Here is a 14,002-nt window from a genome sequence, read left to right as displayed (position 1 = left end):
CACTGTCCACCTGTGTCCCTAAGTCTCATCACATTACCAGTGTTTAGTGTACTGCCACCTATGTGGTAATTCACGGGTGCATGTTTTTTCCCCAAAGGGGACAACTATATATTTCTTGGCATTGAGCTTGAGCCCTTGGCTCTGGCACCAAGCATCTGTTTCTGTAAGGCCCTTTTGTAGAGTATCCACATCATTTGGGGATTCAATACTATATTTAAAACCCATTTGTCCTGGATAATCAGTTGCCAGTTTTGTGCATGAAGTGCCAGCTTTCCCCCCAAAGGGGCGGCCAAAAGGTAAGTGCTTGCATAGATTTAGCTTCATCTTCCATCTTTTTTAAAGCTTCTTCAGCCTTATTACCAAAGAGACTGTCCTGCTGTAAAGGAGAATCCAACAGTTTTGCTTTAACATTGTCAGGCAGATTTTGCTCTTTGAGCCAAGCATGCCTTCTTATCACAGATCCAGTTACAGCAGCCCTGCAAGAGGCCTCCAAAGAATCAAAACCACACTGCAAAGTACGTTTTCCAACTTGTTCAGCTGAATGCAATAAATCCTGCAACTCTTATTTTCCACACAGTCAGAGATAAACATCATTTTCTGTTTAAGTAGACCCCATGACATGCTGCTGATATTTAAGCATATGAAACTGACAGTTTAAAGCCCTGATTGCCAAGGTTGCAGACGTGTAAACCTTCTTACCCCATCTATCCAGCGCCCTGGAATCTCTGTCAGAAGGGATAGGATTTTTAGCAGTAGAGGCCTTAACGCCCTTGGGACCCTGAGAAATGGTTTCAGGATCATCAGTAGGGTTTTTGAAAAGGAATTTGTGGGAGTCAGGAAACCCTGTAGTATCTGTCTGGCTTACTAGGAGCCGGAGGCAGAGAATCAGGGGTCATACTGGATTCTGAAAAAACATCACACCAATGTCTAGAACAGGAGGTATAGCCAAAGGCCTACGATGAGGAAGAAGAAGAAAATCCCCAAGTCTCTTTTTAGATTCAGAGAAATCCTGACTTTCCCAGTGGAAGTGTTCCCTTAAGGTATGTAAAGTTTCTCCAAAAGAGAAATCCTCAGGGGGAGAAGCAGAAGGGATGGAATCTTCTGTATCAGAGTCCTCATAAGTAGGTATAGATAAATCCTGTTCAGCAGAAGAATCAGAAGAAAAAGAAACCTGATCTGAAGATTCACAGTCAGTGCCTTGCCTAGGCCTCTTAGCAGGAGAGGGATGGCTACCCCTGATCAAGGTAATTAAATCTTCAGCCATTTTGATCATTTGCTTTTTAGGCATTGGGGCCTGTACACGTGGCCCAAGTGTCGGTTTTTTAGACATAGAAGTAGATTTTGGCCTTAGTTTTCAAGCTGGCATTGGTTTAATATACACACCTTTAGGTCTGAAAACACCCTCAGATGCCGGTGCCTGCACAGCGGCTCCGGACCCATCTAAGGTAGAGACATCCGCGGGTTTAATACTTAAAGCATCTCACGGCATACCGGACCCCGAATGGGTCTCAGTAGAGGCCTGCAAATCAAAAGTTGCAGTTATCAGGGACTGCAAAAGCGCCTCACTGAGTGCCAGCGAGTGGCTTAGGAGAAGCGTCGTTGGTTTTGGACCTTGACGGTCTGTCTCTGTCTTTTTTTTTGCGGTTTTTTAGGTATTCCGGTAGTCGGATTGCTAACCAACAACATTTCTGGATAGTTAAATCTTGAGCCAAAATAGTTAGAAGCAAAAATATACCGACGTTTAATCGTGCGTTGATTAAATTTAGCAGAAAACTGACAGCAAGGCAAGTTGTGGTAAAGGCCTAGGCAAGGAATACAGTACAAATGAAAATTCTTATGAGGTATTTGCTTCCCACAAGTAATGCAATTATTAACTTTTACTGACATCGGTATGGAGCAAGAAAAAGTTTCCCCAACGGGGTACTTAGCTTTTAGTTGAAGACTTTGGTTCTGAAACTCTAAAACGAAAATTTCAGGAGTCGGCTGACCGGCCCTTGCGAACTGCTTCTGCTATGGGCACCGCGCGGCAAGAAAGACTGATGTAATGGCGTTGGCTGCATGTTTTATACCCCTGACGACCTGACGTCATGGAAGAAGGAACAGCAACCAACACTGGACCCAAGACTTTGTTAATCAGGCCGACTGAGGGCAACCTGCTAGCAGATTACCCAAATGTAATGACTGCAACAGTGAAACACGAAGAACATCCACCAGATACTGGGTCATTACAACTAAATTAAGGGGTAAAAAAGTGCACAAAACCATGTAGCAGCTGAATAGTTATTTAAAGTACTTGTGCACTTAATGGCAGGGTGGTTTTTCAGATAGGAAATCTAATGGTAGTTAGCAAATGTAGACACTACCGTTCAGTTCAACAGCTTATTTCAATGTACAGTCACTAGTGCATAAAACAAACTACTTTCTAGTTCAGTTAGGTTCTTTCTCGTTAGGATCTTCCGTTGTTCGGAAGCATGGTGGATTCACCTTTAGAGGCTGTCCAATCCTTTCTATGATGTATTGGTCACAAATTACACTAACTGTTGATAATAGGTAGCGCTTGATCAGCAAACTATCTGCTTACCGGTTTGGGAATGCTACCAAGTTAAAAAGTGAATATGGGGTCTAAGTGTATCGCCAAGCCCACACATGTCTAAGCGGGTACAGCAGGGCCGGCGTTTTCTGTTTGCTGCCCGTATAAGGCAGAGATACCGTTTATTCAGGCTAATTCTTGGTATATACCTTTGTACCCTTGGTATTATGCCTCTAAAGACAACTGCTGAGGTATACAGCCTCTGCGAGTCACAGGAAGCACATACCTTAGTAACATGTTTCAGGAACACATACAGCTCTCTTCAGCAGAGCAAAAATAGGGTGAAATTCAATAGGTTATAGCTGTAATTAGTCCAAAATAATAGTTCTATTGTGCTAGGCTTCAATCTTTCGGACACTACTGTGTTATAGGTTCATAGGTTCATACTAGGCTATCTGCCCAAGGGCATTTATAAGCCTAGCCCATAGTTATGTGGCTTTCGCCACCCCTTTAGTTTGAATAAAAACTATGCCTATCATTTTGCTGTGCCTCTGTCAAGCAGTGACACTGAAGTAATCTCTGGGGTATATCTGCAATCTCCCATCCATTGGTCAAGATTCCTCTTGAACAAGGCCAGAGAGGTGCTCTGCCTCACATGTACCGGGATTTTGTTCCACAGCATAGGGAGTCTCTGGGTGATGAATCTGTCCCTCCAGCACGTTCTATTTATAACCGTGTCAAGGTTTAAGTCTCCGCCTTGTGGTTCTGAGGGATCTAGATTTTTGAGGTGAAGCATATTCATCAAATCTGGGTTTGACATGGCCTTATATGTCAGGCACAGGTCACCTCTGAGCAAGCGGTATGAGACTGAATAGAGCTGGAGTTCTTTCAGTCGGGCAGCATAAGACATATTTTTGAGACCCTTTATCCTTTTGGTGAGGAACTTTTGGGGCCTTTCAAGCTGCAGCAGGTGTCTGGTCAGATACATTCGAACGGGCATTGTACTCAATCATAGGTCTAATGAGTGATGAGTACAGGGGGACGATGACCTCCCTTGATCTAGATGTGAATCCCTTCATGATCAGGTGGGCGATATAGAAGGTTTTCCTAACTACTTTAGCAACATGAGTGTCAAACGAAGGCTACTGTCAACCTGGGTCCCCAGATCCCTGATGACTTTTTCTGTGCTCAGTGGATTGCCATCTATATGGTAGCTAGGTAACCTTGTTTTTCCCGAAGGGTATGACTATGCATTTTTGGCGTTTAACTTCAGGCCATGGCTCTGGCACCAGTTATCCATTTCTGTGAGGCCCTTCTGGAGGATATCTGTGTCAGATGTGTTTTCGACTATGGCGCCCAGTTTGCAGTCATCTGCAAACTTTGTCAGCCATAACCCTCCTGTGTTTGCTTGTACTTCAGAAAAGTAGATGCTGAACAAGAGTGGACCCAGGACTGAGCCCTGTGGGACACCACTTGTGACAGGCTTTGAGTCTGACATGGCTCCAGCAACTCTGACCCTGTGGGTTCTGTCACTTAGCCAGTTTGCAACCCATCTTGTGATGTATGGGTTTACATTCAAGCTGATGAGTTTTTCGATGATACCTGAGTGGGGTATTGTGTCGAAGGCCTTTGCCAGGTCGAGGTAGGCTGTATGGACTGCCTTTCCCTCATCAATGGCCTTGGTGACCGTCTCGAAAAGGTCAACCAAGTTTAAGAGGCAGGATCTGCCTTTGACAAAGCCAAACTGGGTTGGATCCAAAGTCTGCAAGTTCCCTATGTCTTTATTTATGAGTTCCATTATGATCCTCTCCATGGCTTTGCAGATAAGGCTTGTCAAGCTAATGGGGTGGTAATTTCCAGGGTCTGTGGAGGCACCGCCCTTATGAAGTGGGACCACAGTCGCCGTGCGCCACTCCTTGGGTACGTATCCTGAGGTGAGGCTAAGATTAAACAGCTGTCCTAACTGTGGGTTTAATTCCTCGTTGAGTTCGTGAAGCACACAGCCGGGGACACCATCCGTCCCATGGATGCTGTGTCTTTTGCCTTAGTGAGGGCAGTTCTCACCGGGGCGTGGGAGATGTTTGGGGGGCTACAATCCCCTGGAATAGATATCTCTCCTTTTGGGGGGGAGGGGGGGAGAAGTTTGCACTGAACCTGTCAGCCAGTATGTTGGCAATGTGTGCAGGTTCAGTAATTTTCACATCATTTTGAACTAATTCTGAGCATATCTGGGAGTTTCCTCCTAGGTTTCTAACATAGCTAAAGAAGGCCTTATGATTCTCTTTAGAGTCCTTGGTGATTTTTCTCTCAAAATTTGCCTTGGATGATTTTATGAGAGCTCTTAGTTTTTTTACTTATAGTGATCAAAGGTGTCTTACCTTTCAAGGGTTTTGCTCTCTCTTGTGGTAGCTTCCTCCTTTGTTGTAGAGCTTGTTTATGGCTGGGGTCCACCAGACTGGACGCTTGCCTTTGGTACAGAGAGTCTTAGTTTTGTTTGGGATTGCCTGATCCATGCAGTCCTGTAGGTGCTGGTAGAAGGCATTTGTAAGTGATTCAGCGGTTTGAGTAATGTTTACCACTGGCTCAGGGGCCTTAAAGGAGACCACACTAGTTTTTAGAAGTGTGAAATCGGCTTTTGAGAAGTTTTTCACTGTGGTCTTTTTTGTTTCAGGTGGGGGCGGGATGAGGACCTCCAGCGAGGTTAGTTTATGATCTGATCTCACTAGTGAGGGGTATACTTCCGGTGTTGAACATTTTGATCCCATGTTCGTGATGATGAGATCAAGTATGTTTTCTCCTCTTGTGGGGATGGTGACTAGTTGTTCCATGGCATTTGAGTTTATGAACTCCAGGAATCTTTGGGTTAGAGTGTTCGGGCTTGAGTAGTGTTCCCAGTCTATATTAGGGTAGTTGAAGTCACCTAGTATGATGGTGTTTGGAGATACATTTATCCCCTCCAATGTTTTCAGGAAGGCCATGTGAGGTTCCGGAGTTTGAGAGGGTGGCCTGTAACATGCTACAAATTGCAGAGCAGTCTTGCCTATGGTTAATTGCACCTGGATGGTCTCCGATGCATCGTGCGTTGCCACCAACCTTGAGGTGTGGGTGTCCTTTATGAATATGGACACCCTCCTTTCTTGGTGTTGTCCGGATTTTGGGACGGAACGCATGATATGAGGTGAAACCTGTTAGTGCTGGGGTGCTCTCAGGAGCCTTGAACCAGGTTTCTGTCACAGCACAGACATTGATGTTCTCCATATTGAGAAGGGCCTCGAGTGCGTGCATCTTGAGATTGAGACTTCTGGCATTGAGCAGCATTACCCTTAGTTTTTTCCTTTTGGTGTTCTAGGGTGGTAGGTTTAGAATTTGAGCCTTGCCTAAAAAGGCACTATGGGGTGGCAAGAGCCTTTGCCAATATCCGAAGCCCAGGGTGACAGGTGCAAGCCGTCCCTTGGGCAGCGTGGCTTGTCCAGCATGTCATCCCAGGCAGACAGACATTGGATCCCTTTGAATGACACCAGAATTTAAGCCAATTATTAAAGCTGATCATCTTATCACTGTATTGTGGCATCATTCTAGGTGAAGGTAGGATACTGCTCAAGGTCAGGGTCATACCTGCCTGGGCTACATAAGCAGAGAGCTCCTCGATGTCCCTTTTCATGTAGTCCAAGGAGGTACGTCTCAGGTCGTTGACACCAGCGTGGACAATGACTGAGTCGTACTTGTACCTGCTGTTGAGAGACCCGAGTGCTTGCGTTATGTGGTGGATTCTAGCGCCCGACAGGCAGCTTACTGTGACCTTCTCTTTACTCAGTCTGGTGAGCGGGACGTCAGTGTGTCTGACTATGGAATCACCAATGACAAGTGTGTCTGGCATTTTGTTTGGCCTTAAGGGCTGTGACTGTTTGACACTCTGACTGTGTGGTCTATGTGTTGCATGTGTTGGGTCGTGAGGTGGTAGTTGTTTGGGTGTCTGCTTTGGTGGCCTCTGCTGTTTTGGTAAATTTTGATCAGAGCCTCTGAGTATGTCTTTGTGTGAGTATGTGTATGATTTGAAGTTGTGATGGTACCATGTGTGACTGGGTATGTATTGTGTGTGGTTACCTTCTCCTCCTGTCTGGTCTTGCCAGTCCTATGTTGAGAGAGCTCAGCCTCCAGTTTGGCCGTATAGTTGCATCTCTCGCATGTATTTGTGTTTTGTGAGAGAAGGAGAGGATTGTCTGTGTACATGAGGCAATTGTAACATTGCCTCAATAGTCCCAGGTTCACCAGTTGAGCTGGAGAGGACACTAGCAACTGATCCCTCGACATACTAGAAGTAGTAGATAAAGAGACTTTCAACGGACTCCGGGAAGTGGGTTTTAGGCTGGTGGGTACTATCTATAATAAGAGTGCTTTATCAAGGTGCAAGTACTGTAGGAGTAAGTGCTAGGCTTTACAGATAGAGAATAGTCTACTTGGGAATCAAGTAGAGATGAACTTTTCAGTTATAGGATATGCTGGTTAGATCAGTACAGCTCGAGGAAGGTAGTTCTAAGGGAAAATTGGAAGAGTGGAATTTAGATGGCCCAAATAGTTTAACCTTGTTTAACCGCCGCTGCTCTTGTGTGCAACAGTGGTAACTCAGCTAAATCAAGGCTTTACTGCGTTTAGCGTGTTTTATAGCAGGGGGCTGAAGAGAGCTAGGAATTGGCCCAAAACGACCAATGGACTACTAGTTTCTGGCTGAAACTTCACCAAATCAGACAAAAAGGCCGCTCAGTGTTTCCCACTCCCACTGGTAAGCAAAGAAACTTCCCTCCTTCCTAATAAGGCAATGGATCAGTAACAGGAACTAAAAACAAAGCCCAGGGATCAGCAACTCTGAAACTGGACTACTCTAGTTCAGTAAGGTGGGTAAACAAGAGATATTTTTTTATTTTATTACAGAGACGAGGAAAAAAACAGACAGTAAATGCTATAAATGCTGTAAATCGGCTAGCGCACTTTAGTGTGTAGCCTACAGAAACAATTTGCAACAATTAGTAACTTAAAGTGCAATAAACAGTGTAAAATGCAGAAATCACTTAAAGTAGCAGTAAAACAGGCGAAATGCAGTCGCTAGCTTAAATAACAGTGGGAAAGCCACAAACAATACTTATATCTGGTAGAAAGTCACTCTTTTAGCTCTCTGCTGCTTGGATCACTCTGCAGGCCACCACGAGGATCTGTGCTGAGTTGGTACAAGCTGGAAAACACGTGTTTTATAGCAGGGGGCTGAAAGGAGCTAGGAAATGGCCCAAAACGACCAATGGACTACTAGTTTCTGGCTGAAACTTCACCAAATCGGACAGAAAGGCTGCTCAGTGCTTCCCACTCCCACTGGTAAGCAAAGAAACTTCCCTCCTCCCTAATAAGGCAATGGATCAGTAACAGGAACTAAAAACAAAGCCCAGGGATCAGCAACTCTGAAACTGGACTACTCTAGTTCAGTAAGGCGGGAAAACAAGAGATTTTTTTGTTTTATTACAGAGACAAGGAAAAAAACAGACAGTAAATGCTATAAATGCTGTAAATCGGCTAGCGCACTATGGAGTGGTATAGGGTTCTATAGTATGGCACCAATCCCGCACGTGTCCGAGCGAGTACTGTAGAGGTGGCGTTTACTGCTACTGCATGCAACCGTTAGCAGGCATGAGAAACCTTTTCTACAGATTAACATCTGATCTAAGCCCTCAGTCCCTGGTAAATGCCACTAAATACAGCAACCTAGTACTGCAATGTTATCGGTTTATAGCAGCACATAGCTCCGTTGGTGGACACAAAACCATACACCCCCGGTTAATGAGCACAGAATGCAGGGAGGGATCCAACAGTACAGAGCTGTGTTGGGTACACAAAAACCTTACTTCTGTCCTAGGCGTCTATGTCCTACCTAGGCAGGTAGGGAACAGTTCACAATCACCAAATAAAACTCATATTAAGCATGCATTCTAGGCTAACCACAGAGGCATTTAGTTCTATCACAGAGACATCACAGGCAAACAACAACACTCTAGAACAGTCGCAGAACCTTTCCTATGCTGCCCGAAAGTAACAGGATTAGTTATCTGAACCCTTGTAATGATTTAATTCTAAAACGTTTTTGCAACCGAACAGCAAATGCACATACTATAACAATTGTTAATCCTAGGCTAAAACGTTATAGGTAACAGCAACCACACGAGTACTTACTAGGTGGAAGAGACTCAGAGCAGGGGCTCACAGCAGCCAAGTGGGAGAGCAGGGATTTAAAGATGGCGCCCTAAGGTTCAAGGTGTATTTGTTACCTCAGGGGTGGATACATGCCTGGGGAGGAGTTAGTAGCAGGTAGAGTAATGAGGTAGCCCGGATGCGACACTTTGTGCTCTGAGGAAAGAGGGCGGGGGAGCAGTGGCTACTAGGGACGAAAAGGTCAGCAGTTACGCTGTCGGGTGCAGGAGGAGTAAAGAGAAGAGAGATAAGGAGGTACAGTAATGTATAGTTACATAGAGGAGTGTGTGTAGGTCGCTGAAAGGAAAAGTAGTGGGGGAAGAATAGGATGCAGAGAGCGCCAAGGAAAGTGGGTTTCAGGACAGGTTGGGAACAATCAGCTGTGTAGATAGTTGAGCAAGTTGGCCAGTGTGCACAGAGGGAGAATATAGGATAAAAGGATTAGAGGTGAGGAAGCAGATATGGTTGTGGGGGAGAGGGGTAGTAAATAAAAATAGAGTACAATACAGTGGATGGTCGATTAGGAGCTGATAACAGATGGATTTAGGCTGCCATCTAGTGGCCAAACCTTGTAATTACAAGGTTTCTTACAGAGCCAGACGCTGGGAAGCCTATGAACTGTGGTCTTATCGTGGCCTTGGGAAAGGCATAAAAAGCTAGATAAGTGGGTATAGAGAAAGGGAATGGTGGCTACTTTTCTCTTGCAGTTTGTATGACACACTGCTTTAGCGGCAGGTTTACCTAGTGCCTGGACATGCTGTCTATCTGTACTTCAGCAGCTCAGTTATGGGTACATAGTAAAAGTTGCGCTGAAGTCTTTTCTGCTGTTCTTCGCTGGAGCAAAGGCACACTCCATTACATTTCACAGTAATAATGTGCTACAGATGTTAACTGTCTGTTGCTATTTGCACTACACCTTATGTAATATTTGTTTATACATTCAAAGGCAAGTGCTAAGCTTGCTGTACTTGAGGGTCATTTTAAGACTAGCCATTTCCCTTTTTGTGCTCAAATTAACCTATCCTACTTGGTTAGAGATTGGCTGTACTTATCCAATGGTATGTAAATACATTAACCTTAATGAGAACATGTGGGATCATACCACAGTGATTTGAGGGGACCCATGAACAGATTAAAGCGTTTACGAGCTGCCTCAGTCCATCAGTAGTACAGGGGCAGTCCTAGGATAAATTTTCTGTTTCCCACCCATAGATCCAAGTTGCACTTGAAAACAGAAGTTCATCACTCAACATATTATGTGGATGGGGAGCCTTCTCCAAAGCAGTGGCATCCTCTGAGATACACCCATCACTCCAAACCATTGTGTTGATGTTGCAGAAGAGGTTTAGATCCTTAGATTAAGTATTTCTGATGCCACCTGACTTGCTGATATTGAGTAAATCAACCAGTAATGGGTCACAGGATGCCTTTTATGTCTCATCCCAGGTCACCTCTTAGCAGGTTAGGGGTGTGGCTAAATCATGCTTAATGCTATTTAAGATGCAGTCAGGGATATTGTCAAGATCCAGAGATACAGTATTAGCTTTTGCTAGCACTTGGTTTTGTGTGAGAGCTGGAGGTAAGCTAGATTCATGTATATTTTGAGGAACAGATAGGGGTGAAGTGTAAGTAACACCGTTCACAATCAGCTCAGCACATTACTCCACTGTGCCTTTGAGATTACGGTCATAACTAAAAAAAATGCCTTCCGACAGTCTTTGGCTTGGGTAGCTATTTTAGACTCAAACTTAGCTTTGGTGGATTTTATTAAGCTTCCGAGTTGCTTATTTCAGTGACAAGGGCTCTAACATTCTGGAATTACTCTTATTTGGTTAATTTCTTTCCCTTTTAATACAAAATGTGTTGATATTATGGTTCTACCATGTGGGTTTGAGTCTGTGGTTTGCTCTACACTTGTTCCTACAGGGTACAGCTGCATCTCTGCAGGTATAGTGTGGCAGGCGTTATGTTTCTGCATATTCAGTGAATTTAATGCAGTTTGGTGGGGATTTGAAGCTTGCTATATAATTTTTGAAATTTAAGAAACTACCTGCTCTTAAGGTGCCTTCGGTGGAAGAGTTCTCAGATTTCAATTTTATTTCAAAGGAAACTACAGTATGGTCAGACCTAACATGTGATGAAGGTAAGCAACAGGTGGTGCAAGATGCTTCCAACATTAGTAGTATAAGACCCAAGATGTTATTCTCCCTACTAAATACTACTTACATTTATATTAATGTAATATTTAATATTAATGAAAATCACACATTTTGTAAGTAATTTATTCTCATTTGCACTCATCCTTGCCCCACTGGCCTGCTTCATGACTGAAACGAGACTTTGGACCAGCTTCACTTACTAAGTTAAAGTATAAAATAAATGCACATCAAGTTTACCTCTGGGTGGCATTGGCGGTCTAGGCAGGTGTCCAAGTCCAGGCTCTGGTGGTCGAGGCATTGGAGGCCCCTCCTGCATTTTGACCATTTCATGCCGCTCTTGCTCCATCATTGCTACAGCCTAAAAAAACAGAAACATACATCAAACCTTGCTTTTTAACGTCATAGGTGTGCCCAAATAAAATCCTGTCCACTAGCAAATGCATGGAACCAACTACAGACAAGGAACAGTTGCAAAGCTGGTTAATTGTTCCAGGGTTCTGACATGTCAATACAATTTTTTGCTTAACAAAATTCCCACAACTGCCCTGCAGTATAGCAAATATGCCATATGTCAGACAACTGCAAAAAAAAAAAAAAAAAAGGCCTTTGCCAAATCTGGGCTTTTTCATTACCTTAAGACAATAATATAGTACTCATTTAGGCACATTAAAAAGCAGCAAATCACTATAAAAAAAAAAAAGGGTGAAAGAGCCAGCAATTTACAATATCTTTGTGTACCAAACAAATAATATGCATGAAGTCCATTTAAGAAGAGCTCTACAGAAAGATTGGCTTTGATGCAGACTTAACGAAGGCAACATAAAAAAAGAGCGCGCGTGTGTGTGTACGTACATATCTAGAGAGACACGCACACGTATGCAGACATAAAACCATCTACTCCCAAGACCTTGGAGTGCCATAATCATTACCATAAATTCAGTCGACCAGGAAAGGAGTACAAAGAACAAAAATATGTCCGGACTTCCAAATAAATGTACGAGAATACTTTAATGACAAAAAAAAAAAAAAAAAAACAGTAACAGTAAGTTCAATCAAGCGCTTTCGTCTCCGAATTCGGAGACTTGATCAAGATCAAAGGTGGTTCATAAAACAATCCATTTTAAATAGCCCATACACCACAGACTGGACCAATCACAACACTGTACTCATGAATAATGTATATACATATACAGATTCAGAATGACGCCAAACTATTAAACATTTATATATTTATATGTATTTATACATTTATATATTTTTTTTATATATTTACATTTATACAAATATTTTTTATAATGTATTTGACACACATCAGTATATTGATTATCTGATTGAATGTCCTCATGGGTGATTTAATGTTATTTATTTTATTTAAATTGATCATTAGATTTTTTCTGTGAATGTTTTATAGAAAAGGAGGCTTTTGCATATACATTTGGTGCCCTTAAATTTTATATGATGCACATTGTGTATAGGTTTAATTGTTGGGCGTCATTCTGAATCTGTATATGTATATACATTATTCATGTGTACAGTGTTGTGATTGGTCCAATCTGTGGTGTATGGGCTATTTAAAATGGATTGTTTTATGAACCACCTGGTCGACCGAATTTGTGTGCATCAGTTTGTTAGTTTCTTTTTTGGATTTATAAGCATTACCATGGTCATTCCTCATGCTGAGTATGTTCTTCCCTTAACTACTGTAAACTCCTCTTTAAATACCTCACCTATTATATTAACATCAAAGAAAGATGAAGGCTTAGTAACCTTTCAGCCATGTTTCAACACTATTACACACGACATGGTCATATGGTAATCAGTTACTGCTACAACCACCCTACTATTATCAACATTCACATTCAAGCCAATATAAAAATCACTTTCCATACAACCTTCAGCTTTAGCAACTACGAAAGCTGTGTACATCTACTTAGTAATAACTGTATTTCAATTCGTATTTCTAATTTTCACTGAAACAATGTAATTAATGTTTAGTTCTGCAGCTTATATTTCACTGTAACAATGTGGTACTGATGTAACTGTCTGTTGCTGTTTGTACTGCACAATATGCAATATACATATATTTTTTTACATGAAATCTTTTCTTTGTAATTGTCCTTGCCCTAATGACCTGAAAGGAGTCATCTGACTCCAATCAATCACTTGATGATGTTATGCCAAAGTGACAGTAGTCTCGCCTGTTCACTTACCAGTTAAAGCAAAAAAAAAAAAAAAAAAAAAAAAAAAAAATGAAACAGAAATGGGAGACAAATCACTCAGTTTTTGGCATCCCAGTGTGGGCATGAAAACAGGAGAAATAACTTCGGCAAAACAGCAGATTACTATTTGCACAGGAAAAAAATAATTTGCCATTTAAAATAAATAAATGATTTTGCTTCTTGATTAACTGCAATCGATTCTCGGCTGGAGTGCCTTCTGTGCAGAGTCTGCATGTCCTCCCCACGGTCGAGTGGCCTCCGAAAGACATGTGTAAATGGGCGTGCCTTCGCTGAAGGTTGGGCGTCGGGCTAGCAACTCGGCACCATAAAAATCTACTGCCAATCATTAGCAGACCAGAGTTCTGCTGTGGCGACCCCTAACCAGGAAAACCCAAAAAGACAAACATTAACTGCAATCTATACTGCTGCTCCTGTTACTTCTATTCATGTTTATTGTTCTAACACTGTCTGGGTACTGATAAGCACATGAACAAGTAAGAAAGGAGGCAGAGGTAAAGTCTCTTGAATTTTTACTTATGAATGCTTTTCTACCACACCTAAAATCTAACTGTAGTTTTACTCGTTTTAGACTTCATATTAATGTAAAATATGCAATTTAAGTGACTTTTTTTTAAATGTACTGATAAGATATGCTCTTACTTAATGTACCACCTTGGCATGCTACCGTTTTATATCCACTTTCCTTTTGCTGTTTTTGCACAAGTAATCTTGTGAGGTTTACTAATGCCCCCCCCCCTTCTTTTTTTTTTTTTTTTTACTGGTATGCTCATCAAGTTGGTAAACTCTAAATGTACTATTTAAATGTGCCTTTGGCTGGGTCATGGATAAAAATGGTCATAAAC

At 42.5% G+C, this 14,002-nt stretch overlaps 1 protein-coding gene across 1 annotated transcript in view; it reads right to left on the bottom strand.

Annotated features, from left to right (window-relative positions):
- Positions 1-14,002, bottom strand: part of SF3B2 (splicing factor 3b subunit 2) — a gene marked incomplete in the record, with an annotated part of 1,007,319 nt that overhangs the window by 886,656 nt on the left and 106,661 nt on the right. The window contains 1 exon segment of the mRNA XM_044075829.1: positions 11,158-11,278. Coding sequence (XP_043931764.1) covers positions 11,158-11,278 — 121 coding nt within the window.

This window comes from Protopterus annectens, chromosome 6.part1 (genome assembly GCF_019279795.1).
Source record: "Protopterus annectens isolate FY-2018-M chromosome 6.part1, PAN1.0, whole genome shotgun sequence".
NCBI lineage: Eukaryota > Metazoa > Chordata > Ceratodontiformes > Protopteridae > Protopterus > Protopterus annectens.
Note: the sequence above shows the minus strand (reverse complement) of the source record. Positions and strands in the feature narration are given on the sequence as shown.